We start from the raw sequence: 27,686 nt of genomic DNA on the forward strand, positions 1-27,686 counted from the left end.
ACAAAAAAGCAGCCCAAGCCACGTGGTCACAGCTTCAGCTGCACTGAGTCACCCACATTTGCTGGCCACCCACTGAGGGGATGATCAGAGCCACGCTGGGGCTGGGCCGTGGTGGATGGGAATGCCTCTGAAGAAAACAAAAATGCAAGGTGCCTTTTCTCTTCTGGGGGAGGCTGGGAGAGCACTGCCTGGGCCCTACAGAAAGTAGGAGGCAGGGCACATGTAAAGGGCCAGTATGACCAGAGCCATTGAGGAAGACACTTCTAGATGTTTCTAGACGCTTCTAGAAGATTCTAGATTGGCCTCCCTAGCACACTCTGACCAACCAGGAGACACTCCATTGCTCTTGGACTTTCCTATTCCATCCTGCCTTCAGGACTCAGCCCTGCCTCTGAACCCAGCTTTCTCTGCCTGCCATGTTTACTACTCTGGCAACGACAGGGTTAAGGCTGCCCGGCCTGTTAACCAGCCTCAGGGTTCTGACGCACTTCTGCTCTATTAATAATTTAGAGAGGTGCATTGAATGGGATTGATTCTCTCCAAATCAATACCCGAATGATTATTGTTTCAGGGCACATTTGACTGCTTTAGCAAGGCCAAAGGGAGCTTTTTGATTGAAAATTGGAGCTGTGCTTATCACTCAAAATTACTGTGGAGAGGGATAGTAAACCAAGGGCCATCTGGGGCTCACATTTTTATTGCAATGAAAGCTTTTTTTTTTTTTTTAATTTGGAACGGTGCTTTTATGACATGCTTATGATCGCGGTTCCAGACCTATAATTTAAAAATTATGGCTCAGTCAGTGCTGAAGGTGAAATGATTTTACTGTGGCTTAAATGACACGAATCAGTAACAGCTTGGGGAATGTCCAGGGTTGAATTCCCTAGACCGCATGGAGCAATCCAGAGGGACTTCCTGCTGACGTGGCAAGGTGGGGGGGGGGGAAGTAGTGGTGTCGGGTGTTTGGGCACTGCACTCTGGGGCAGCATGAGCCAGAACCTCTGTTTCTTCCACTGTTCTCTACCAGCCACACCTTCCTGGAGGCGAGACAGCAGGACTCTCACTAACACACAGAGTGCAGGCCAGGCCATGATCAACTCAGTATATGGGTTCCCATCAGGCGCTTCCTCTTCCTCGTGTTGGTGATGCCAGGGGCCACGCTCAGGGGCCACGCTCACTCTTATCTGTGCTATTGGGTGGTGTTACCCAGATGCCCTTGCTAGGGAGTTCTCAACTGATGCTCTCCATGTTCTGCTTGTGGTGCTCTCAGGTGCTCTGTGGTGCTTTCATATATGTTAATCAAGATCACACTTCAGTGTGGGATTAGCACATACTTGGCCAGCAGTGATGTACACACCATTTGGGGCTTCCAAACAATAGGGTTTTTTTTTTTGGCACATGTGAGAGACTCCAGGAGTCGAACTTGAAGTCTCACTCCTGCAAAAATGGAAACTTGGCCTCTGGGATCATCGTATGTTTTTTTTTTTTTTTTTTAAATATAACTACTTTGGTTAGTTCCATTTTTATTTTTGGGTATTTTGGGCTTCACCTGGCCACAATCAGGGGTTACACCCAACTCTGAGCTCAGAAATGACTCCTAATAGGCTTAGGGACTATGTGGGATATCAGGGATCGAACCCAAGTCTGCTTCATGCAAGGCAAATGCCCTACCTTTTCTAGCCTCCTACATTTGTTTTTTTGTTTTAACATAAATTATAGAATTATTCTTCCCAAAGTGGGCAACATCCCCTCTGGAATATTCAGTGAGGTGGTTGTAGACTTGGGTATGGTTGGTGAGCACTTTGAGTTTGTTCACTTGAAGAAGGTGGTTTCCAGAAGGACACTAAGGGATTTATTTATAAATAAATCCCACGAAGTTGGGCTCCAGTGCTGTAACCGCTCTAAGCATGGTCATTGGTTATCAGCATTGCCTGCGCCTGGAGCCACCACCGGCACCTCTCTAACTCCTTCATTTTCCTGCTTTAAAAGATAGTAACTATTAAACAACTGCTCCTATTCTCTCCTTTCCACCCTCAATTATCCCTTTCCATGGTCTGTTTCCAGTATTTGGCTACTTGAAGTATGTACCTCTGGTAAGTGGTATCCCCAAGGGCTTGTTCTTATGACATTGGCAGAGCACAGCAGTAGGGCATTTGCCTTGCAAGAAGCCAACCCCTGATGGACTCCGGTTCAATTCCCAGCATCCCATATGGTCTCCCTGAGCCTGCCAGGAGCGATTTCTGAGTGCAAAGCCAGAAGAAACCTCTGAGCACTGCCAGATGTGACCCAACGCCCCACCCCATAAAACCCCAACTCTCTTAAAGTGTTCAGTTTGTGCAGACCAGAGGGCCTTTGTTTGTTTACTTGTTTGTTTGACCACACCTGGTAGTGCTCAGGGCTCACTTCTATCTCTTTGTTCAGAGATTATTTCTGGTAGGGTGGCTTTAGGGTGCCAGGGATTGAACCTGTCATCTGCCTGTAAGGCCAAGACCATTCCCCGCTGCCTTTCTTTTGAAAACTGTGCACTGTGGACAGACTATGCAGTGTAATGTGAGCAGTGGATGATGGAGCTGGACTGCTTCCTTCTTTAGCTGAATGTGAATAATGCTGCCAGGAGTTTAAATGTGCCAAGTGGCTCCTGAGTTCCTGCTTTCAATGGTTTGGGTCCATCCCCAGAAGTGGTCTTGCAGGGGTTATCTGGGAGTTCTGTTTAACCCTTTAAAGAATCTTTGAATCATCACAGCAGTTAGATCACTATCCCTTCCCAGCAGGAAGGCCCTGGGATTCCAGCTTCTCTATATCCTGGCCAATATCTGTTCCGCTCTTTATTTTTTTTTTCTTTCTCTAATGGCCATCCTAATGGATGGAAAATGGGATCTCATTGTGTGGTTTCTATAGCTTTAGTATTTTTGATTCATATAATCATTAACTCTTCCCACTCTAAAACTGTGTCTTCTTTCTGCTTCTTTCTTATGCCCCAAACTCAGTAATCAAACACAATCATATTATTTTTTGTTTTGGGGTTATACCCAGTGGGTTGTTCAAGGGTTACTCCTAGCTCAGCTCTCAGAAATTGCTACTGGCAGTCTTGGGGGACCACATGGGATGCTAGGAATTAAACCCCAGTCTGTCCCAGTTCGGTTGAGTGCAAGCAAATATCCTACTGTTGGGCTATCACTCTTCCCCAACCCCCCAGCAATCATATTTTTTATAAATTTAAAAAAGTGTAGCCAATGAGGCCAGAGAGAGAGAATGGAGGTAGGGTATTTGCCTTGCATGCAGAAGGACGGTGGTTCAAATCCCAGTATCCCATATGGTCCCCTGAGCCTGCTAGGAGCGATTTCTGAGGGTAGAACCAGGAGTAACCCCTGAGCGCTGCCAGATGTGACCCAAAACCAAACCAAAACAAAAATGTAGCCAACCAACCCTTGAGGGGGCTAAGGGTGTACAAGTGTTAGAGTATGTGCTTAATATGCATGAGGTCCTGAGTTTGATCCCTCCTCGAGACACTACCCCAGCATTGCTCCATGCAACCCTTCAACCCTGTTAAAAGCAACACAACATGGTGTGGGACTGGAGAGAGAGTACAGTGGGTAGGACATTTGCCTTGCTTGAAACCAACCCTGGCTCAATCTCTGGCATCTCATAAGATCCCCTGAGCACTGCCAAGAATAATTCCTGAATGAAGAGCCAGGAGTAATCTCTGAGCGTAGTCTGGTGTGGCCCAATCCCCCTGCCCCTGAATAAATACATAAATAAATATGAAAAAACCTCAACAAACTATCAGAAAGTGGAGACAGGCAGCAAAGGCCCCTGAATGACCTGCATTGTGGTACAGTGTAGCAGGTCAGCCCCTGAAGAGGTTGACTGATGGAGGGATGGAGAATGAGGCCCTTTTCTTCCAGCTCGGAGCACGCGTCTGCCACCCTGTCTAGCCCACGGTTCTGAGGTGAAACGGCGGGTAAACAGCTCACAGACAATCAGGCTCGTGGAAATATTTGCTTTATTCGGATGGACAAAACTGAAGTCCAAAGACTCAGATTCAGTTCCAGCCAGCCAAAGGCCCCCCGCCTTCCACAGACCCTTGCTCTTATAGTCCAGAGTCAGGTCCCACCCAATGGTGGGATCAGATACCAACCAATGGTGGAAGCAGAATCAGGTCCTACCCTAGGGTGGGGGCAGAATGCCAGGTCACACCCTAGGGTAGGGCACAATCACCTAATCAGATTAGGGTGAGCAACATAGTAATCCCCCAAAATATTTACATACACAACAGTACAGTTTTTCTCCCAAGGAGCCTGAAGTTCCCAGGCTTGTCCCTGTCCCAAGGGTTTATGAGGTTTGGACCTGAAATGTTAGAGGGGACAGATTTAAGCTTTCTAGTTAACCAGCCTATATTATCCTAGGGCTTTTATGAATGCTTTCCACTTGGTTTGAGCAAGCCTTGAGGATGTTTTCATATCTGTATAGTGGGTTCAGTTTCTGCTCTGGGGGTAATAATTGTCCTAGCCTGCATTATTTCTACAACTGCTACAATACCTGTGGCAGCAGAAAACAGCTTCAGGTGGAAATGAAACCTTTCCCTTTCCAGTGTTCCCACTTCTAAAGGACATTTCTGCCCTGGCCAGACTGCTGGTTCCACAAGCAGACAGCAATCTGGGGGGAATTCTGAAGCTCAATTCCAGTAGGCATAAATGAATCATTTATCTTGTTATTTGACTCTTAGCTCCTTTTATACATGTCTCAAGGAGTTCGCTGGGGCATGGGCGGAGTGAGGAATGGAGTGTGGATAGGGGTCACCAAAGAAAACAGAGAAGCAGGAAAAACCCAGACATACTAAAAAGCATTTTGTTTGTCTGTTTGTTTGGGGCCGCACCCGGCTATGATAATCAGGGACTATTCCTGGCTCTGCACTCAGGAATTACTACTGGTGGGCTCAGGGACCGCCGTATGGGATGCCAGAAATCAAAATCGGATCAGTTGTTTGCAAAAGAGAAACTACCTACTGTACCATCACTCCGGCCCTAAAGCCTTTTAATTTAATAAATTACAACCGAATTAGCGTGCCCAGAGAAGGTGGCTTCGAGTGTAACCTCAACTCGTCTCTCCTTTCCTGAAAAGGGACCATGGAAGGGGTGTGTCGAGGTGTGTGTGTTCCCTTAGATAAAGGCCTGTGGGCCAGATACGGGGCAATTCGGGGCCTCAGTCCTCATGGGAGTCTCAAACAGAAAAGGACGGGCTGGGTTGCACCTTAGGGGACCTCTTCAAGCCGCGCATCTCCTGGGGGTATGATCCCAGGCCTGCACCCCTGGTAGTGCGCTCCCACCAGCGCCCCTTGCCAGCACCCTAGTGAGCGGGTCCGGGGTCCGGAGGACGATGGATCGAGGGGGCCTGGGAAGCCCGGGGCTGCGCAGAGAGTTTGTCTTGGGTAGGTGACAGCCCACTTGGGCGGTGGCAGACAGAGGGGGACGCCCTGCGTGCCAACCAACACCCCAGACGCGCGCGCGCGCCCCGCTCTCGAGTCCCCGCTTTCTCCGGCCGAGGCGTGCGGGGCAGCGTGCGGGAAGGAAGGGAGGGAAAGCCTCTGCGTGGCGGCGGGAGCTGTCCAGCACCCAGGGGGGGTGCGCGCGGGGCCCCGGCGCGCCCCGCCGCCGCCGCCTCCACCCGCGCCACTGCGGCTCGCCGGGCGGGGCGCATCACGTGGCGGCGCGGCGCGGCCTCCGGGCTGGGCGCGGGCAGCGGGGCCGGGCGCTGCGGTGGCACCCTCCGAGCCGGGCGCCGCGGGGCATGGGCGCGCCGGGGGCTCCGGGGCACGGGCCGGGCGCGGCGGGGCGCCGGGGGCGCGGGGGCAGCGGCGCGCGGGGGGCCACCCTGGCGGCCGCCTCCGAGCCCCCGCGGGGCCCGTGACGCCGCGGCCGATGTGGCCCCGCGCGCGCTGCGGGCCTGAACCGCCGCCGCCTGGCACAGACGCCGCCGGAGCCGCCCGGGGGAGCCGCAGCCGCACCCCGAGACGCGGGCCGGAGGCGGTGCCCGCGGGAGCCCGGCCCCCGGCATGGAGAGGCGTGCGGCCGTGGGGCCGGACGGGGCGCCGGGCGCCCGGGCGCAGCTCGCCGTCGTCTGCCTGGGTGAGTGGGCCCGACCCTGGCCAGCTGCGGGGTGCCGAGGCCTTGGGGCGGCGTGGCGTGGGTGTGGGAGAGGGTCGCCCCGCTGTCCGCCAAGTGGCGCACAAAAGCCAGGCGGTGCTGCCCGAAGGGTCCTGGGGCGGTGCCAAAGCGTGGCGGGGCGCGCGGGGTGCCAGGCGAGAGGCGGCCTCTAGAAGCATCCCAAGCGACCCCTTTGTGTTTTTCCTCCCCCCGGGGGTCCAGTCGGTCGGGCACCTGCCGCCTCCTGCACCTGCGGCCTGCAGCAGCAGGGTGTGGGCAGCTGGAGAACAAGGAGTTAATTCCCCAGCCCACATGGCTCCTTTATTTACCAAGAGGAAAAGGGGGGGTGGGGGTGGTTAGTGACCCCGCTGGGGTCATCAGGGGACACCGCGATGTCCACACACACACACACTCCCAAAGGAGCCCCTGAAAAGATAGTGCAAACCTCTTCGCTGTTGGGGGCCACCCCTGTTGTCTGAGTTGGTCTGACCACCACCACTCCCCTTTGCACTTCCCCTTTGCACTTCTGTCCCGCTCAGGGGTATGTGGACAGCGGAGGGTCCTGACTGGACAGCGCACCCTGCACCCCAAGGCTGGGACTATGTCTCTGCTCCCCTTGGCCGCCTGTTTTAGGGAACTAGAGGGGAAACCCGGGAAGTGTAGTTTGCATATCCCGCTCCTGGTTAAGAACCCCAAGTTGGGGGGGGGTGGAGGGGACAATAGTGGTGGAAGCCAAGGATGGATCCTGGAGCTGGGATACCTGGGTGCTGGGTGGGGAGCTCTGGTTTCTTTCTTTAGGACAGTGTAGATGAGAGTCCTGCTAAAACGGGGCCACCAGGACAGAGTCTCCTTTCCTGGGGAGTCTCAGGATGGGCATCTAGCCCCCCTTCAACCCTGTCCCGAGTAAGCCACCCAGTTGACTCTCCACTCAATTCTATTCCACTATGGGTTGCCTGGGACTTCTGAGACCCCAGGGGTCGTCCCAGCACTTCGGGCTAAAGTCTGAGATGAAGAAAGTGGAACTAGCCTGGAGTTGGGGACCCTGCTGTCCTGTGTCCTGCAGTCCCCCCTAAGTCACCTGTCTCCCACAGTCAACATGGTTCTCTCCGGGCGGCTCGGCAGCGCGGTTCCTGCTCTAGGTGAGTCCCAGCTCCCACTCCCCACCCCATCTCTGGGTCTTGGTTTTCTCTCCTGTAAAATGGGCTCAATAACGTGGCTAACTTCAAGTTGGTTATGGGGGGACGAGTGAGCCAGAGGAGGAGGGCACGGGTGGCAGAGTGGCACAGCAGCCTTCCCGGCTGATCTGGTGATGCTCCCTGAGCATGAGGTCACAGGACAGCCCTTTTCGTCAGATGCCTGGGATTTAAAGGTATGACCGAGGGGCAGCATGCCAGGGACAGACTGATCTGTCTCCAGTGTGTCTGGAGGAGAGGCAGGGATATGCCAGCTTGGTGGCAGGTGATCGAGTGAGGAGGTTGTCTTGGTGGCATCTCTGCAGAGAGGCAGGACAGCCTTGATGGCCCATCTGAAAACTTCCCAGATGGCCAGTAGTTGGGGGTGTCTTTGATGGAACAGTCTCTGGGCTATGTGCTTGATAAGCAGGGAATTGGGCTCAGCTGTCTTGCAGGCCTGAGGGCAAGATGTTGGCAGAGGGCAGCTCTGTGAGTAGTAGCTGCCTGGCAGTCCAGCAGGACCTAAGAGCACACAGTTCAAGTTCCGCCTGCCTCCTGCCCAGGGGCCCCTGGCACCCTCAACTCTGTTTGCAGGCTGGTGCATAAGATCAGGCTCCATGGAGGTTCCTGCTGTCCTTCCTTAATGGTGCTGTATCCTTTGGGGGTTCCTGCTGTACTGATGGATGCTCAGGGATGCCATCTTTGGGCCCAGCCTATGAGACAAGGTCCCCAGCAGCTGCTGTCAGCTCATCTTATCCACACAACCTCAGGCGCCCTGTCTCAGTGTCTGCTGACTCAGCTGCTGCCCCGCCTTGCTCAGCACTGCCGGCTTGACCCAGCCCTGTGTCCTGGCATTGTTCTGACCTGGCCACTCCTGTACCCTTTCCCTGCTCTCCACCCCAGCAGGCCTCGTGGCTAACTGTCCCACTGTGTTTGTGTCTGTGTCTGGGCTGGAATATGGGAGGTAAGGGGGGTACAGAGGGAATCACAGCTGACAGTGAAGCCAGGCTAGCTCTTGCCATGCCATATGCTCCTTGATGCTCCAGAGTCAGGGAAGGGTCAATGGGGCGGCTCTCCAGGCCTGAAGGTCATGTGTCAGTGCAGAGTCCCAACCCAGTAGGCTGTGCTACCAATAGGGTAGATGCACCCTTGCACCCTCTTGGGGTCCTGAGCTGCGTGGTTGGTGGCCTGGGACCCCATCTCTGTAGCATTGTTTGAGGAAGACTGTTTCTGGCGTCTGAGCTGCCCTGTTCACAGCCTCCTGCTTAGGGGAAAGGGGAGTGTGTCCCAGGGCTTCTGCCTCAGGGCACTAGGGAAGAGCCAGCTCCCAATTTCTGAGCTGGGCTGCTCAGGGACTTCTGGCAGCTTCCATCCTTGCTAGGCTGTCAGCACTGACCGAGCAAGGCACCCAAGAAAGGCACCCAAGGCTTGATGGGCGGTTTAGGAAGGAGCTGGCCACCTCCTCTCCTTCCAGGAATCTTCCAGGCCCATCAGTGTTCATCTCGCTTCTTACGCCTGCTCCAGCAGCAGCGCCTGTCCGGAGATGGGACAGGAGTGTGGCCATGCTGAGTCTGCAGGTCTTACCCATACTGAGTCCCGAGTGGGGGGGAAGACTTCCTGTTTGTGCAAGCTGGGGATACCTTTAAGGCCCATTGCCATGTGACGTCCGGGTAGGAGGCCCTACCCAGCTACTTCTCCCCCCATGGGACCTCTCTCCTGCTCCACGTCCACTTAAGGCTTGGGCTGACTCCCCTGACGTCCTGGACTCCGGCTGCCCCTTTTGAGAAGAGCAAACAAGGACCAAACGGCACTGCTGCCTCCATGTGGATATTTCAGGAACAGCCAGGTCGGAGCTCCCATTTAGCTTTTGCAAGAGCAGCGAGCGCTGTCCAGCGTTTGAGGCTCACTTGGGAGGATGTGTATGAAGACACGTATTTGACCCCAGAAAGAATTAGCAGACTTGGTCTATGAAAGCAGTGTGCGACTGCGGAGTCAGCCAATCTGGATGTGGGCCTGCTCCTTAGCTCCTGACCTGAGTTACTTATCTCCTGGCCCCAGGTCCCTCGAGCAGGGGGACTGATCAGCAAACCCACAGGGTGCACCCCTGTGGCCACCTGACCCCTTCCTCAGCCTGAGCTGTGTGTACAGGAACAGTAGAACAACTTGACCACAGAATTCTTTTTTTTTTTTTTTTTTGGTTTTTGGGCCACACCCGGTGACGCTCAGGGGTTACTCCTGGCTATGCTCTCAGAAGTTGCTCCTGGCTTGGTGGGCCATATGGGACGCCGGGGGATCGAACTTTGGTCCGTCCAAGGCTAGCGCAGGCAAGGCAGGCACCTTACCTCTTGCGCCACCGCCCGGCCCCGACCACAGAATTCTTTTTTTTTTTTTTTTTTTTTGGTTTTTGGGCCACACCCGGTGATGCTCAGGGGTTACTCCTGGCTATGCGCTCAGAAGTCGCTCCTGGCTTGGGGGACCATATGGGACGCCGGGGGATCGAACCGCGGTCCGTCCGAAGCTAGAGCAGGCAAGGCAGGCACCTTACCATTAGCGCCACCGCCCGGCCCCGACCACAGAATTCTTGACCACAGAATTCTCCAGCCTGCCCCCAGACAAGGACCGGGTGTTCGTGGCACAGGACATGGCTGTCAGCATTCCTGAGTCCCACTGCAGCCTCCTGGGGCTCTCCCTAAGAACCACTTCTGTGAAGCCTCCATCATGGTCCCACTCTGGGAAAGGCCTGTGCTGAAGTTGGTGGAGGGGGCTCAAACTTTGCCTCCACTTCCCACCCAATGCTGAGGCTGGCCTTTCTCTGCACAGCCACTTGCAGCGGGAAGCCAGAGCAGCACACGGAGCGGCACGGTGTCATCTTCAGTCCAGCCTGGCCCCTCAACTACCCCCCCGGAACCAACTGCAGCTGGTACATCCAGGGAGACCGCGGGGACATGATCACCATCAGGTGCGGCTCAGGGACTTGGGGTCCGCGGGGGCCTGTGTGTGCCCTGCTGCATGTGAAGAGCAGGGGCTGCCCACATGCACGTATAGCAGCTGGGGGGTGTGGTGGACACTTGTAAGCATCTGTTCACGAGCACACCGCAGGCCTCTGGAGGGTTTATGCAAGCAAATGTGCTACCTGGGTTTGGCATATGCACCTCACATGTGAGTGTATGTGTGCATGTGTAAGCAGGTATATGGAGCCTGTGAGCTGTGACTATGCTCAGCTTTGCATTTCTATTGAGCTTTGTCTGCTGTGGAGGTTTGGTTCGCTCAGGCTGTAGGCAGAGGAACCCCCTGGCGCACACACCCTGCCTTTTCTGCATATGCCCCTCCTGCACAAGTCTGCATGTGTGCTGGGCCTGGGTCCCTCACCCCTTAGGCTTTGAGTAAAGTTCTGTGCCTGTGTGGGTGGGCACAGAGTAAGGCTTGGGACATGCTCAACATGGTCTTTTGTTGCTTTCTGGGCCTGTCCTGGCACCCGCTGGCCTGCCCTTCCTTGGCCTTGTGGATGCTGCCTGCTTGCCCATGGTGGCCCCCTCTACCCCTATAGCTTTCACAATTTTGATGTGGAAGAGTCCCACCAGTGCTCCCTGGACTGGCTCATGCTGGGTCCTGCGGCCCCCCCGCACCAGGAGGCCTTCCGGCTCTGCGGCTCTGCCATCCCTCCCGCCTTCATCTCCGCCCGTGACCACGTCTGGATCTTCTTCCACTCGGACCCCTCCAGCTCGGGCCAGGCCCAGGGCTTCCGTCTCTCCTACATCCGAGGTGATGCCGGGCAGCACCCCACACCCAGGGCACCCTAAGGGGCTCCTGGGAGCCCAAACAACCCCCCCACTAGCCTGCTCACTATCTCCTCATTTCAGTGCAGAGGGGACACCAGCATGGGCATGTGGCCACCCCTTAGACCCAAAGATTTGCCTAGGGTGGGTTGTCTCCAGCCTTGGACATACAATCCCTCTCTAGAAGCCTCTGCCCCACCCTGACACTCCTTCCTCTGCCCCCACAGGGAAGCTGGGCCAGACATCCTGCCAGGCCAATGAGTTCCGCTGCGACAATGGCAAATGCCTGCCTGGCCCATGGCAGTGCAACAGTCTGGACGAGTGTGGGGATGGCTCCGATGAGGGCAACTGCTCGGTGCCCACCTCTGAGCTGCCAGGTAGCCTGTGCCCAGTGGGCACCTTTCCCTGCAGTGGGGCACGCTCCACGCGCTGCCTCCCGGCCGCTCGGCGCTGTGATGGTTCCCAGGACTGCGGTGATGGCTCAGACGAGGCGGGCTGCCCTGATCTGGCATGCGGCCGGCGTCTGGGCAGCTTCTACGGCTCCTTCGCCTCCCCGGACCTGTTCGGTGCTGCCCGGGGGCCCTCAGACCTGCATTGCACATGGCTGGTGGACACGCAGGACCCACGGCGAGTTCTGCTGCGGCTGGAGCTGCGGCTGGGCTATGACGACTATGTGCAAGTGTACGAGGGCCTGGGTGAGCGTGGGGACCGGCTGCTGCAGACTCTGTCCTACCGCAGCAACCACCGGCCTGTCAGCCTGGAGGCCGCGCAGGGCCGCCTCACCGTGGCCTACCACGCCCGTGCCCGCAGCGCTGGCCACGGCTTCAATGCCACCTACCAGGTGAAGGGCTACTGCCTGCCCTCGGAGCAGCCATGCGGGAGTAGCGGTGCAGGTGATGCGGGGGAGCAGGGCTGTTTTTCTGAGCCGCAGCGCTGTGACGGCTGGTGGCACTGTGCTAGTGGCCGCGATGAGCAGGACTGCCCGGCCTGCCCACCCGGCCAGTACCCCTGTGAAGGGGGCAGTGGCCAGTGCTATGCGCCCACTGAACGCTGCAATAACCAGAAGAGCTGCCCGGATGGCGCGGACGAGAAGAACTGTGTCTCCTGCCAGCCCGGCACCTTCCACTGTGGCACCAACCTCTGTATCTTTGAGACATGGCGCTGTGACGGCCAGGAGGACTGCCAGGACGGCAGCGATGAGCACGGCTGCCTGGCAGCAGTGCCCCGTAAAGTCATCACAGCTGCGCTTATCGGCAGCCTGGTGTGTGGCCTGCTGCTCGTCATCGCGCTGGGCTGCGCCTTCAAGCTCTACTCGCTGCGCACGCAAGAGTACAGGTGGGCAGGGGTGCAGGTCAATAGGGATGCAAGTGGGCAGAGGTGCAGGTAGACAGGGATGCAGGTGGGCAAGGGCAAATGTAGATGAACATAGGTGGGCAGGGACACATGTAAGTAAGGACACAGGTGGGTGAGCACAGGGAGCATGTGGGTAGGGGCACATGTAGGCAGGTAGGCAGGGACACAGGTGGGAGGGGCCCAGGTGAGCATGGGTGCAGGTGATCAGGGCACAGACAGGTAGAAGGGGTGCAGGTGAGCAGGGATACAGGTGACCATGGGTGCAGGTGGTCAGGGGCACAGATGGGCAGGGAGCAGGTGAGCTGGGGCACAGGTGGGCAGGACACAGACAGGTAAAAGGGGTGCAGGTGAGTAGGGGTACGTGTGGGCAGGTGGGTAGGGGCACAGGTGGGCAGATAGGCAGGGATACAGGTTGGCAGGGGTACAGGTGGATGAACACAGGTGGGCAGTGGTGCAGGTGTGCTGGGGCATAGATGGGCAGGAGTGCAGGTGGACAGGAGCACTGATGGTCATGGGGCACAGCTGGGCATAGGGACTCCCTGGAACGGACCGAACTGAGTAGGCACAGACCAGTCTACTGGGCGCCTGACATGCCCTGAGTGACCCTGCCGTGCCCTCTCTGCCCGCTCTGCAGGGCCTTTGAGACCCAGATGACACGGTTGGAGGCAGAGTTCGTGCGGCGAGAGGCACCGCCATCCTACGGGCAGCTCATCGCGCAGGGCCTCATCCCCCCGGTGGAAGATTTCCCTGTGTACAGCGCATCCCAGGTGGGCCCTGGCACCCCACAGGGGCGGGAATGGAGATGAAGGTGGTTGGGGGCGTCCAGGAGGGGAAGCCATGCAGGGGCGATGTGAGGTGGGGAGGCCACATGGGGAGGCCACATGGGTCCTGCATGGGCCAAGTCCTGCAAGCTCAACCCCAGCCACTTCCCTCCAGGCCTCGGTGCTGCAGAACCTGCGCTCGGCCATGCGGCGGCAGATGCGCAGACATGCTTCCCGCCGAGGACCCTCCCGCCGCCGCCTAGGCCGCCTATGGAACAGGCTTTTCCACCGGCCACGGGCCCCACGCGGGCAGATCCCGCTGCTCAGCGCCGCCCGCACCTCTCAGACCGTGCTGGGAGATGGGCTCCTGCATCCAGGCCCAGGAGCCACCCCGGACACCCCTGCACCCCCCACCGACCCAGGCAGCCCTGGGGCTGCTGGAGACGAGCCCCCCAGGGGTACGAGCTGTGGACCAGAGGCTGGACCTTCTGGGCTGCCGCAGGGCCCGGAGAGCAGGTCCGTGGACAGAGACAGCAAGGCCCCCCGCAGGGACGCTCAGGAGGACATCCCTGCCCCTGAAGACCCCCTTCGGGAGCCCAGCACAGCCCCGGACCCTGCACCCCTTGCCCCCACTGCCAGCAGCGCCCCAGGCTCACACCTAGCTGAGGAGGCCCTGGACGTCTGCAGGAGCCCCCTGACGCCCTGCTCCCCAGCAACGGAGGCCAGTGACGACGAGGCCCTGCTGGTCTGCTGAGCCGCTGGTCGCGCTGGGCACAGCCACAGCCCCGCTTTGTACCCAGGGAATACACAGTTGTTTCTACCTTGCCTCCGTGTCCTTTCTTAACACCCATGGGCATGTAGGTGGGCAAAGGGGTCAGGGCCTTAGAGTCCTGATATGTGTGTGCAAGGCATCTTGGTCTCAGCTTCACCTGTGCTTCCTTTTGGAAATCTGTGGCCAGAGAAGCAGGAGGCTGGCCAGCTCCCTGGGCATCTGCGCCTCTGGTTGGCTATATGCAAGGGCCTTGGGAGCTGGGAACAGACCATAGGCCTTTGGACTTAGTTTGTGGGGTCCTTTTAGCACTGACCCCTCTTTCTCCCAGGGGCTCAGGATGGACTGCGGGGTTTTGACCAGTGTGGGCCTGCTTAGGGATCAGCATTCAGGTACCAGGGTTGGGTACTGGGCGCTGGGCTCAGTGCAGAGGAAGTCCTGGGCACAGGAGTCCATTTCCCGTCCTGCTCAGGACCTCGGTTTCTCTGCTGGAAAGTAGGCAAGGCTCATGGTGCCCACTCTGGGCTGAATGGGAAGCAGCAATGACAGGATCCTGTGGGAGCCTAAGGCCTGGGTTGGCATTTCAAGGCCTGGTAGGGACACTATCAGCTGCTTCCTGACTCCCATGTCCCTCTGATCCCCCAGCCAGTCTCAGCTGAAGTGACTATGTCATGTGGCAAAGACCCTTAGCCCCAGCAAGGGCCACTAGTGGGCCAGTGGGCACTTCTGCTGCCAGCCCCTCCTGCACCCCCCATCGGGACTCAGCCAAGCGGCTCTCAGGGGCCACCAGCCTGTTTTATTCAGGGACTGTCCAAGCAGGCCAGCAGGGTAGACAACAGGAAGCTCACCTCTCTAAGAATTAGATATTTTTTTGTTGCAGGAAAAAAGAAAACAATGTTTTTGCAAAAACACCTCCTCAATAAACAACATGTAAACAGTAACGGCTGCTTCGGCCACACGCTCACTGTGTCTTCAGGGGCTTGTCTGAGGCAGGCGGCAGGCCGGCCGCCCAGGGGCCCTCCTCCTCTGCCGAGCCCTGCGGCTGCACCACGAAACACAGCTCCTGGCCCCAGCGTGTCAGGGACTCTGAGGACACACAGGCTGGGGTCAGGGATCTAAGCATGGACAGGCCAAGGTGAGGGGTCTGAAGAACACTGGCCAGGGTCAGGGCACTGAGGACACACAGGCTGGGGTCGGGGTCTAAAAATGTACAGGCCAGGGTCAGGGCCTTGAGGATGCACAGGCTGGGGTCAAGAGTCTGTGGATATACAGGCCAGGATCAGGGAGTGGCCAGTTAGTAGTGAATGCTTGACATTTCTCTACATGCTGAGGATATATTTGATGTTGTTTGGTCCCTGAGTTTACATGACAGCTGATTGGAAGATTTCTGAGTGCCCTGGTGGTTCCCCATGCTAACACACTCCACCCCAAATGTTGGCCTACTCACCGGCCAGTCTGTGCACACACTTTGGTTTGCTCCTCCAGACCACTCCCAGGAAGAAGATGGGGACTCCGGTGAGGATGATGATGACGCCTACCCCGCACACCATAGGCTCCGAGATGAAGCTGAAGACCAGCAGAAATGCCCAGAAGACCAAGTATGCCACAGGGATCAGGAGGTTTACCTGGGGTGCGAGTGGAGTAACAAGGGCCTGGGAACCCTGCTACACACCGGTGGGGCAAGGTATCCCCCTCACCTAGGCACAGAGACCTGCGCTTCTCCCAGCCCTGCCCTCTGGGACTCGGAGTCAAAGCTGGAAGGTGTGTCAGGGCAAGGAGGATGCTTTGGACCTGTGCGCTGTGTTGCATTCAGACCCCCATTGGTCCAGCAGGACTTGTCTTTGAGCTCTTTAGGGGCTCCTGGATCCCTGGGACACCTGCGCCAGTGTCATCCATGAAAGGCCCAGGACTGGGGGCTGTGTCAGGACTGAGTGGCTGGAACTGTGCATAGGCTCATGCCCCACCCTGGCAGGCCCCGAGCTCCAGACCTCACCTTGATGGGTCTGTGTAGAGCAGGCCGCCTCCAGCGCAGCACGAGCAGGCCCAGGATGGTGACGCCATAGCAGAGGTAGTTGATGAAGGACACGTAGTTGATGAGCGTGTAGGTGTCTCCAAAGAGCATGATAATGGCTGTGGCCCCACACTGCAGGACATGGGTTGAGGGCTGCTGGTCTCTTGTAGGCTGCCACCTGGAGCTCCTGGAGCGCCACACCTGGAGCTGCCCACCAGGGCCACCCTGCCATGCCCAGGACCCCGGTGTACTTGCCCTGGTGGGTCCCCCAACTTACGCAGACGAGGAGAGCGGGGACGGGGGTGCAACGTCTGACGTGGATCATGGCCAGCAGATTGGGCAGATGGCCCTCTCGGGCACCAGAGAAGCAGAGTCTGGAGTGGGGGACAGAGATGGGTAAACCTCTTTCCCCCCCTGAGTAGGACCCCACCCCATTTTTCTTCCTGTGGCAAGTTCATGGTCTCAGCATGCCACTTCCTGTTTACTCCATCCGGGACTTTTTTTTTTTTTTTTGGTTTTTGGTTTTTGGTTTGGGGGTCACACCCAGCAGCGCTCTGGAGTCACTCCTGGCTCTATGCTCAGAAATCACTCCTGGCAGGCTCGGGGGATCATATGGGATGTCGGGATTTGGACCACCGTCCTTCTGCATGCAAGGCAAATGCACTATCTCCATGCTATTTCTCCGGCCCCCATCCGGGACTTCTGCCTTTCTTCTTGAGTGCCCACCTGGAGGAGGTGAACAGGTAGCCATTGATCCCTCCGAACGTGGACAGTGCCACGGAGACAGGCATGACCCAGGAAAAATAGCCCAGCAGCTTCTCCCCGAAGGTCTGTGTGGACACAGAAGAGGACTGTGAGGCAGGGTGGGCCGAGCAGGGCTGGGGACCCCAGGGCTCCACTCACCACAGCCACAGCATTGGAAGCCAGCAGCTCCTGCGGGGACATGGCAGTGAAGTAGGCGATGTTGGTAAAGGTGTACACGAAGGTCACCAGAGGGATGGAGATGAAGATGGCGCGAGGTAGGTTCCTGAGGGCAGCGGTGCCATCTTAGCCTGGGAGGGGCTGGAGGCACGTGGGGGACCCAGTGACAAGAGCAGCCCGGCCAGCCATGGCCTCCTTCGGTGTTGGAGGCAGGGCTGCATCTGCTTTCCTACTCTAGTCCAATCAGAGGGAAGAGGCAGGCAGAGGTCCATGCCTCTGCACAAGGCAGACCCAGTTTCATCTCTAACTCACCCCAGGCACTGAGCTAGATGTATCTCCAGATTCCCAATACCACCAGGAATGGCCAAAAATAAAGAGAAAAAAAAGAGAGGAAAGGGCATATGGGAGAGGAAACCTGGCAGGACCAAAATTTATAAAACCAACACGAAGATCCTCTAAGGTTTCTTGGAGCCCACTACCTATGCCTGGAGCCCCACCCCTGACCCTTGGTGCCAGCCTGCCCCACCAGTACAAAAGCTAAGGAACCACCACTACTGTCACTGAATGGTGGCACTTTGGTCAGAGCTATCTTGGGATACTGGAGCTCCTGAGGTCACCAAGACCCAGTCCTGGGGCCACAGGGCTAGATCCAGCTTTCCAGAGCCAGCCTGTGGGGTGCCCGCGCTGAGTGCCCCACTCACTTCCGAGGGTCCACTAGCTCCTCAGTGACATAGTTGAGGAAGTTCCAGCCGCTGAAGGCGAAGGAGCCCTGGAGGAAAGCCAGGGCCAGGTGCCCCACCGAGGGCGTCATCCAGAAGGAGAAGGCGTTGCGGGGTCGCAGCTCGTCAAAGTGACCTGGGGGCCCAGTGATGGGGCATCAATCATCCTGGTTCCCAATAGCCCAAGCAGGACCCCGTTCCTCCCCCCCTCAGCCTACCTTGGAAGATCTGGACAAAGCCCACAGCAATGATGAGCGATAGGGCCAGCAGCTTCCCACCCGTGAATACATCCTGGATGCGTGTGGCCCAGCGCACGCTGGAGCTGTTCACCCACGTCAGAAGCACTGCAGGCAGAGGGTCAGGGGTGGGACGGGGTTCAGTTTGGGGAGAAGACCCAGCCCAGCCGGGCAGACCCACAGCTCCCACTCACTCAGACAGGCCATGGACAGCAGGCGGGAGGCGGCGGCCGGTGGGACACAGCTGGGCAGCACAGGCTGCAGAACGTAGTTGGAGAAGGTCATGGAGATGACAGCCAGGCTGGTAGGGTACATGATGACGACAGCACTCCAGAGAAGCAGGAACCTGCGAGAGCAGGCCAGTGGTATAGGTGGCCAGGGCAGTGGGCCTAGCACAAACTCCAGGGGCCAGCTCTGAGCTGGGCAGGACTCGGCCCACAGCTGTGCTTCCTCTGGGGCACAGGACTTGAAAACATGCCCTGACAATGCCATTGCTGCCTGTCTGAGGTGGCCTGTCCAAGGCTTTCTCTCAGCCTTGCCTTGGATAGAGCTTGGGCAGGGCGTGATTTACATCCCAAGCACTGCAGAACCACATGGGAGTGGGCACAAAGCAGACCAGATGTCGTGAGGCTTTGCCTATCTGTGGATTGTCCCCCTGGGTCCCTTCCTTGCTGAGACCAGTATATTCCTTCCACTTTTCAGTTTTGCTCAGTAGCAGCTCCCTAGCACTTCTCTGCAGCCCCCCAAAACCCTTACCCCTGCAGCTCCTTCCCCCCCGCAGGTCTGCTGGGCCAATCTCAGGCCCTGCCCTCATCTTGCCTAAGTCCTAAGTCTGCTGCATAGAAGAGGCAGCCATGGGCACAGGGGGCACAGTCCTCCACTCCCTGGGGGCATCTTGCATCCATGGGCTTGCCCCCCCACTACTTGCACCCCCACAGAGCTAAATTAAGCCCCCCTACCATGCTCCTCAGAACCAACAAGGTTTCAATTCAGACATTTCTTCTGGATGGACTGAAACTCCATGGGCACCCCTGCAGGAGAGTTGATGCTATCCTCACACCAAACCATAGCACCCCACTACCACCCCACCTCAGGCTCTCCACTGCTCCTTGCCCTTTGAGCAGAGACTGAGCGGAGCCCTGCAGCTGCCAGGAGATCTCTTGGCAGGGTCACTCCACATGGTTCCTACAGTCTGAGAGCAGTTTAGATTCCCTAGGGCCTGCTCCCGTGAGTCTCCACATTTCCGAAGCAAGGACCCAGGGCTGGAGCAAGAGGACAGAAGCTAGGACATTTGCCTTGCATGGGGCCAAACCAGGTTCGATCCCCAGCATGCCATATTAGCTCACCAGGAGTGATTCCTGAGTGTAAAGTCACGAGTAAGCCAAGAGTAAGTCACACAGCTGAGTGTGGTCCAAAACAAACAAAACAAACAAAGCAAGGACCCTCTGGGTCTACTGGCCATTGTGGGTGCCTCAAACAAACTGAGGACAGTGGGTCTTATCATGCTCAAAAAACCACACGTAGCAGTGTCTGGCTCTGATCACTTTGGTTTGGAGCCACAACAGTAGGGTTCAGGGGCCACTCCTGGCTCTGTGTTGATATGTTGCTTGGGGGACTATGTGGTACTGGGGATAAAATCTGGGGTTCCTGCATGAGCTCATGTTCTCAGTGGAGTTCTCCTGGCTCATGTCAGGAGCAATGCTAGGTGTTGCTCACTGCATGGTGCTCTCTGGCTCTGCATATTCTCCCTGCCTAGCCGCCTGTAGTTCCTGAACTCTGAGGCCTGCCTGGAGAGGAAGCACCGAGATTGAGGGGCCAGTTGGGGCGTCCGGCTGTAAATGGCAGCCATGAGTCCTGTCTGCAGGGACCAGAAAGCCCAGCCGGCAAAATGAGGAGCTGCAGTCTGCACCCCGGAGAGGTGTTTCCACTTACCCGGCCAGGCCCCCGAAGATCTCAGTGACGTAGGCATAGTCCCCGCCAGACTTGGGGATGGCAACACCCAGCTCTGCATAGCAGAGGGAGCCCAGGGCTGTGACGCCGCCGCCCAGGACCCAGACGAACAGGGCCAGCCCCACGGAGCCCGAATGCTCCAGTACGCCCTTGGGGGAGATGAAGATGCCAGAGCCAATGATGTTGCCTAGGGAGAGACAAGAGAGTCAGGCTTGAAGTCCCCTCTGCATTATGGGTCGCGGTCCTCATGGCCAGAACTGATCTAAGTTACTCTGCACCCCCCCACCCCTGTCCCCAGGATATAGAAAAAGCAGAGCACCAGAGTGAACAACACTGGCATTCACCAAGGCCTCCAGCCTTACCAGCTTCCACCCTGCTGGCCACAGTTGACTTCCCAAGACCAAATCTGCACTCAGACCTTCTCCTACAGTGCTCCTAGAGGTTCAATACAAAGTCCCACAGGGCACGTCCTTCAGGAAGCTCTCCAGGTTGGTCCAGGCTCTGCTCTATTCTCTCTCTTTTTTTTTTTTTTTTGGTTTTTGGGTCACACCCGGCAGTGCTCAGGGGTTATTCCTGGCTCCAGGCTCAGAAATTGCTTCTGGCAGGCACGGGGGACCATATGGAGCGCCGGGATCTAACCAATGACCTCCTGCATGAGAGGCAAACGCCTTACCTCCATGCTATCTCTCTGGCCCCTATTTCTATTTCTTTTTCTTTTTTGGGGAAAGGGGTTGGGGCTACATCCATCAGCACTCACTGGTTACTCCTGGCTCTGTGCTCAGAGATCACTCCTGGCAGACTCGAGGGACCATATGAGATGCCGGGAATCGAACCAAGGTCCATCCTAGGTCAGCGGGGTGCAAGGCAAACATTCTACTGCTGTGCTATCTCTCGGGCCTCTCTGTTCTTTATTTCTATGCTTTGATTTTGTTTCCCTCCTGGGGCGGGGTTTACTACATGCTTTCTACCCAGCAGTCCAGTGCCCAAGAGCTGTGTATGCAGTGGGTAGTAGTGAGGGGACCCCCTTTGCCCCGAAAGGCTATGTCCAGACATTCTCTGCACCTCATCTAGGTGGGTTTCCTGTCCATAGCAGTGAGTCCAGTGCAGGCAGCCATTGCATCTGGTTTGCCACCTATTTCTCCTGAGTTGAGCTGATGCTCAACAGGCTCTGCCTGGTAAGTGGCAGATGTCACTGGTGATGCCACCCTGCATGAAGAATAGGGGTCCGTTGGCCCTTTTGGAGGGGAATGAGCAGAGCAAAGGGGAGGTGTCATCCAAAGCAGGGATGCAGTTGAAGGGTCCTGGACAGGTGGACAAGAGCTGTGGCAGGGACTTGTTCCTGAGTGTGACAAGGACATGTGTCTTTCTGAGCAACAAAAATATGCTCTGTGCTGTGGTGGCATATTAGAAAGAGCCACATGTGGTTGGGATCAGCAGTAGTACAGAGGAAGTGGAACCCACCAAGGGAGGCTGCAAGCTGGCCCAGAGGAAATTCCCCAGAACCTGTAGCCACAGAAAATAGAAGCAGCATTGAGGGGACCAGGGTCAGGCAGGCCTCCTGCCGGCAGGCAGAGAGGGACAAGCCTCTTGAGGACGGGTGGGATGGGGACAGCAGGGCCCATCTGCATGCATTCCTTGTCCCCAGGGCCACCCGCCCCACCCCCGCCGACACAGATTCCGGGGCCGACAGACAGCCGGGAATTGGGTTTCCAGTCACATCTCAGGAGCCCGAAATCCATCCAGATAAGGACAACAGAATTCCTGTCCCCTACCCTGCACAAGCCTCAAGGTAAGCAATGCCCTCAGCCAAGGCCCAGCCACTGCCGTCTCCTGCCTGGGGCCAGTGCTGGGTGGGCTCTGGGCTTTCCAAAAGGCCTTTGAGTCTGGAACAGAGTAGCAGAGTTTCTGTTCTTGGGACCTGGTGGCTGGGTTGTGCCAAAAGCCAGGGAGGTCGAAAGCCAGCAGGGGTGGGTGGCCTTGGAAGAAGGGGGCGGCTTTTATAGGGACAGGGACACTGAGCACCCAGCCTGGGAGGGTCTCAATTGCTCTGCACAGCTCAGCCTGGGGGGCAGAACCTTGTCTGTTCCCCCATTCTCCAGGGTGCTGGCTGGACTGCACCCAGGGTGAGGTGGGGACTACTCTTGGTTTGGGTGTCTGGCCTTGGGCTGGAAGTGACACTTCCTTCCTGGAGCATCACTGAGATGCACAGGGCCCCCTAGGGGCCAGGAGAATGACCAGCTTCCTGCAGCGCTGCCCTCCACATTCCAAATGAGGGGGGAAGGACTGCTCAGCAGGGAAGACACCTGCTGGCACCCTTAGAGATGCCAGGAGGGCTCTGGTACCCTGGATGGGTCCCCTTGCCAGAAGAGAAGGGCAGCATGACTATGGCAGGCTAGGGGCCATCGAGACCTGATTGTGTCTGAGACACAAAGGATGCAGGGCCAGTTCGAACTCCTAGCCTGGCATTCCTGCTGCTCTGTGCTCCTGCCTGTGCCGTGGAGTGCCCCTGTGGCCCTTTGCCCCTCGGGTGGTTTTATCACACTGAGACATTTGGCCTGATGGGGCTTACTCAGCTGCGCAGAAGAAGGAAGAAAGGGCCATTGTTCACCCTCGGTGAGTGCTGACCTATTTCTGGGAGGCAGCGGCCGCCCAGGGAGGTCTCCCAGGAGTCTGCAGGTTGGGGTCAGAGGAGTGGGCACCGTGGGGATGCCATGCCAGGTGCAGGCTGCTGGAGAAGTAAGGTGGTCGCACTCTCTCAGCTTGTCTGGGGGAGCACTGTCAGGAGAGTTTGCTTGCCTTCACTGCCCTTTCAACACCTGCCAAGTGTGGCACTGTGGACAGCAAAGGGTTGGCCTTACCCTGACCTAGCAGAAGCTCTGCAGGCAATGCCAACTCTACCAGAGTAGGTGCTTCCTAATTGCAGGAAGATCCCTGGGACCTCTCCACTGGTGGATATGGCCTTCCCCCAGGGCACAGCTCCTACAGGGCAGGTTTATGTGAGATTCTCTGCCATGAGACATTGGAGACCCCCAGTACATAGACACAGCACCTGTGCCCTATGCCCACCATAAGCCTGGTCTCTTCTCTCCTGGCTTGTCCTGCCCCCTGCTATGAGCACAGCTGCAGGGGACACTCACTCCTGTCACTCTTTGGTTGCAGCTCCTATATCCTAGGAGGCAACCAGGGTCTAGGCCTACTTCTCTGCCAGTGGGTACTGGGCATCTCCCAGGACACTGAGAAATTGCTTAAAATTCCCACTGCAGGTATCAAGGACCCTGAGGTCAGAGGTGTGGCCCTTACAGAGAGATATCCTCAAGCAGAGTTCATATCCATAGGCCTTTGGGTGGGGCAGTGGACATGAGATCCCTGTTGCTAGCTGCTTGTCTGTCTAGAGGAAGATGGGCAGCAGGCTTCATCAGAGGCCCCCAGTCATTAACCCCCCCCCCCCCGATACCTGCCCCCTGAACCTTGACCGCCCCTGCCAAAGTCTCTCTGTCCCAGATCATGAGTTTCCTGACACTGGGCACATGCCTGCACCCTCTAGAAGACAGAGGAATCTTGATGAAGCCTGGGCAAAGCCCTAGGACATTTATAGGGTCACTTTCTGGAATTTCCCATTGGCTGGCAGGCATGGTTTTGCCACTTCACTTTCTTTCTGAGAGCACACACCCTCTGCCTGGCTTGCTCAGCTCCAGGCAGCTGCCCCGACAACCCTCACTGAGTCTACCCTGTCTACACCCGACCAAGGTCACTGACGAGCTTGTCTAGCTGCAGGGCAGGCAGACTGGCCCTCACTGTCCACTTCCTGCCTTCCTCCCTCCCGGCTGGCTGCTTCCCCACACACACTTCTGTGCTGGCCCCTCTCATCTTCCTGAGTGAGTGGCCCAGGGGTCATGCCAGGGTTCTTTTCCTGAGCTCACCCCCTCGAAGGCCTCACTGGGCACCCAACCTCTGCTGGCATCTCCCCAGACCTCACGGCCACTGAAGTAGACCTGTGTGCCTAACATAGCACATGGTGCTCGGGGTAGCCAGCTGCACAGGTCAGAGCAGGTCAGAACACCCGACTTTCCCTGCTCTCCACCTGCTCTCCCCCCCCCCCCCAACAGCAGGCCAACTCCTCCTGCACAGGCCCACACTTGGCCCCTTGCACCCACCACTTCTTATCCAGGAGGCTGAGGCTACATCTGCCTTGGACTCTGCCCTGTCCAACACCTAGAACAGTGGCCAGCATTGTTCCCACCTCATTGTTGGCCAGATGAATGAGTGTCCAGCGCTGGCCAGAGAGCCTCACTCTGAGTAGGAGTTGTCTAAAGCTCGAGCTACGTCCCTGAGCACCCCAAGGGCACCTCGGCCTGCACTGCTGCAGCCTCTCCTATCCTGTCCATGTGCGGGGTGATGAGTTGGCCCAGAGGGGCCCGGGGCTTTGGGACAGAGCTGGGTTCTGAGCAGCCCTAGGGAGCAGAGAGAAACACATCCCAGGTCATCAGAGCAGGAACTGGTGTAAAGGAGATGGGGTGCATGTTGCAGACCCCCAAATGGAGTTTACCTGCTGGCCTAGACACAGAGTCACAGGGAAAGTGGAAAGGACAGGGCGGTGCCAGCAGTTGATGGGTACTGGGTGCTGATGAAAGGATGGGGCTGGTGAGGGTCCTGTCAGGACTCCTCTGCACTACTCTCTCCTGTTCATCCACTGTGGAATGGGGATCTCTGTGTGAGTCCTGGCTGGATGCAGACCCAGCCTGGTGCTGTCCAGCCCACTTAGCTTCTAGCTTGCACAGAAGCAGGACAAGGAAGGACACTGCACTGGGGCATGTGTCTGAATCTGGCTCCAAATCGAGTTCACCCCAGACAGTAGTGCCAGCAAGCTTTCAACCTCAGTGTTCTTCCATGCCTGTCAAACAGGTAGTTAAGGCCCTGCCTTGAAGGGTGGGCACAGAAATGGAAGGAGATGGGAGACAACCACCTTGGCCAGGCATGAGAGGAGTGTTCCCAAACAGACCTCAGCTGCGACCATCTCCAGACCTGTCCAGCACCTGGCCCAGAGCCCTTCCCAGTCAGTCCTGCCAGCCCCACTCCCGGGCCTGGGTGCTCTGTGGACAGAACCAATTTAATTTAATAGCTGCTAACAAACGGGAAAGATCAGTGAGATTTCAAGAGGGGATTTTCTTTTTTGTTTGGGGGGGGGTTCACACCCGGCAGCACTCAGGGGTTACTCCTGGCTCTATGCTCAGAAATTGCCCCTGGCAGGCACAGGGAACCATATGGGATGCCGCCCTGTCCTTGAACCACCATCCTTCAGCATGAAAGGCAAACGCCTTACCTCCATGCTATCTCTCCAGCCCCAAGATTTCAAGAGTTTTAAAGCTCATGTGGACACTCTATAGACAATGATTCTTTTCACCAGGTCTGCCAGCACAGGAGATGGAGAAGTGGGGAGACAGATGCCCAGGACAAAGATTAGGGTGGGGCCTTCAGGAAGTGGTGCAGGACAGTGCAGACAAGGCTGCAATTTCACCTGCCCACCCTCTCCTGTCCCCTTTTGGTCCAGGGCGATTGTCCCCATTTCTGTTCGTCTGTCTGTTGTATGTGTCTGCTTGTGTAATCCTGCAAGTTTCTCATCCAATTTGGGCCACCCTGAGTGTCTGGGCTGTAGCAGGCCTTCCTTGTGCAGGTCTGGGGGGGGGGTTCAGGGACAGTGGGCCCTAGGGAGGAGAAAGCCTTTTCTCCAGATAGTACCACATACATGCCTGCCTCGTACTGCAGCGGCACCAGGCTTACAGTCCACCTGTGATGTGGATGTCCTCGGTCCACAGGTCAGACATTGAGTCTTGAGCAGGGCCTAGCTGACCACACCAATCTGACCAAACCCACTGTCCCCACACCAGCCCCAAATGATGTTGAGGAGAAACAAGTGTCCCTTCCTGAGCTCCCAGCTTTCTCATTCTGGTGCACAAGTAGCTTCCGGAAACCAGGAAAGGGGGAGAGGAGTAGGGAATGCACAGGCACCAGAACCCTTCATTCATTCCTCCTGCCCCTGAAATCCCAAATGGACTATGGCAGCCCCTGGCTCGAATCTGGGTGAGAAGTACTTGAGGAGTCAGTGCTGGCCAGAGGGGACAGAAGCAAGAACAGCCCGTCAGCCCCTCTGGGCCCTCTGCCCACCAGAAGCCCCTTCGGGCAGGAGCCGGATCCTTCTCTAGGAAGGCCTGAGAGCTGGACAAGGAGACGGTGGGACCCAGCCTAGGAGGCAGCTGGCTTTGTCCTGGGTCTGTCTGCCCACCCCGTCACTGGCCTCCCTGTCCCTGGCCGCTCGCCCAGCCCAAAGAGGCAGCGCCAGACCTGCAGTTAATGGTGTGCCCGTGTCCACTTCCCCTCTGCTCAGCCGCCTGCCCCTCCTGTGCCCCACTGAGGACAGCTGCGACTCCAACTGGGGCCTGCCCAGTCTCCCACAAATGCATTCTCCTGGACTCAAGGCCTGACCAGAGTTTGTTTCCCCGAGGGCAGGAACCCCACAACCAAGTAGAAAGGGCAAGACCCACGCGCAAAAGGGGTGCAGAAAGTTGGGGAAAAGCAGGCAGAGAGATAGTCCAAGGGTGAAGCCGCTTGTGCTTGTCTGGCCTCTCTAGCACCCTGTGAAGCGGGACGAGGGGGTTGCAGTCGGACAGGGGAAAAGCAAAAGCGCAGGTACTTCGGGCATCCCGGCGCACCGTCGTGGGTGCTGTGGGGCGCTCGGGGAGGGCCACCCCGCTGCAGCCCGGCTTACCCACGATGATGGTGCAGGCGCTCACCAACCCGATCTCCTTCTTGAGCGTCACCCGCTCCGAGGAGCCAGGACCGGGACCCGGGCCCGGGGAAGGCGAGGGCGCAGGGCCGAGGTTCCTGCGCCCGCTCGGCTGCTGCCTGTGACCGGTCATGTCGCTGTCCCGCCGCGTCCCCGCTCCCTGCGCTGCCCCGTCGGTCCGTTCGCCCTGCAGCCGCTCCTTCGGCCGCTCCGTCCGTCCGTCCGTCGGTCGGTCGGTCGGTGCGCGCTTCTCTGACCGCCGGACAGCGCCCACCGGCGGGCGCATGCGCTGGCAAGCGGCCCGGGCCTGGCCCGGTCAGGGGGCGGCGGGGCCCCCGGAGCGGCGGAAGGAGGCCGGGCAGCCGGGTCCTCCCCTCTGCAAGGGGCTCCCCGCCCCCAAGCGGGCCGGAGCGCATGGAGGACTCGGGCAGGTGTAGGGGAGCACTTTTCAGTGCCTTTGGGTGCCAAGTTCAACTGCAGGACCCTCCTCCCCAAGAAGGAACCTTGCTGGAGCCCACCTTCCCCAGAACCTAGCCAGACTGGAACAGTTATTTGGGACGTGTGTGTATGTGTTTGTTAGAAGACCCTAAGCATCCATCATAAGTCTGAGCAAATATTCTGCACCCGGGAACTCACCCAAGGGTGCTCACTGCTAGTGGGGAGTCTTGGTTCTGCCCCGAGCCCCTCTCCAATTTCCCCTTCCAGATGCGCCCCCAGCCCCTTTTTAGAGCCACAAGTCCGAGACGGGACTTTTGGACTTGCAAATGGGCTTTTCTGACCTGGTCCAGGAGCAGGGCCTGTGATTAGAAAGGGTCGGGGGAGGAGGAAGGTGGGCGTGCCAGGGCCTTGGGAAGGTCCCCTCCTCTCCGAAGCCGCCTGGATTGCGCTCGGGGTGTGGGGAGGAGGGGAGAGGCCGCGGCCGGGGCCACCGGGGCTGCGGGGCGGGCGAGCCTGGCTCGGTGCGGTCTCGGCGGAACAGCCTTTGTCCTTTCCTGGCGGCCTGCGCACCGCGCCGTCCCATGCATTTGGATGAGGCGGCCGGGCGCTCCGATCTTCGCGCGCCCTCCTGCCGGCGGCCTGGGACTTGCAAGGGG

General features: G+C 57.6%; 2 protein-coding genes across 3 annotated transcripts in view; one reads left to right on the plus strand and one right to left on the minus strand.

The window, feature by feature from the left end:
* The window catches only part of LRP3 (LDL receptor related protein 3), a 269,703-nt gene extending 255,678 nt beyond the window's left edge, over positions 1-14,025 (plus strand). Inside the window, exons 1-7 of one of the 2 annotated variants that reach the window (XM_049786575.1) lie at positions 6,029-6,125; positions 7,235-7,282; positions 10,136-10,274; positions 10,863-11,077; positions 11,319-12,426; positions 13,079-13,211; positions 13,381-14,025. In XM_049786575.1, the coding sequence (XP_049642532.1) occupies positions 6,053-6,125; positions 7,235-7,282; positions 10,136-10,274; positions 10,863-11,077; positions 11,319-12,426; positions 13,079-13,211; positions 13,381-13,959 (2,295 nt within the window). In that variant the 5' untranslated portion in view covers positions 6,029-6,052 and the 3' untranslated portion in view covers positions 13,960-14,025. Of the gene's footprint in view, positions 1-6,028; positions 6,126-7,233; positions 7,283-10,135; positions 10,275-10,862; positions 11,078-11,318; positions 12,427-13,078; positions 13,212-13,380 lie in introns of those variants that run through there. The other variant, XM_049786576.1, reaches the window with a different exon arrangement.
* A 725-nt stretch (positions 14,026-14,750) lies between these two features.
* SLC7A10 (solute carrier family 7 member 10) lies at positions 14,751-26,827 on the minus strand. The gene is made up of 11 exons (XM_049786605.1): positions 26,575-26,827; positions 19,794-19,998; positions 18,056-18,207; positions 17,844-17,969; positions 17,608-17,761; positions 16,889-17,012; positions 16,712-16,815; positions 16,263-16,359; positions 15,968-16,117; positions 15,422-15,599; positions 14,751-15,060 (listed from the first exon to the last, which is right to left on the minus strand). The coding sequence occupies exons 1-11, from the start codon at positions 26,723-26,725 to the stop codon at positions 14,936-14,938; spliced, it is 1,566 nt and encodes a 521-aa protein (XP_049642562.1). The 5' UTR covers positions 26,726-26,827; the 3' UTR covers positions 14,751-14,935.
* Positions 26,828-27,686: the final 859 nt, after the last annotated feature.

Source organism: Suncus etruscus, chromosome 14 (genome assembly GCF_024139225.1).
Source record: "Suncus etruscus isolate mSunEtr1 chromosome 14, mSunEtr1.pri.cur, whole genome shotgun sequence".
Classification (NCBI taxonomy): domain Eukaryota; kingdom Metazoa; phylum Chordata; class Mammalia; order Eulipotyphla; family Soricidae; genus Suncus; species Suncus etruscus.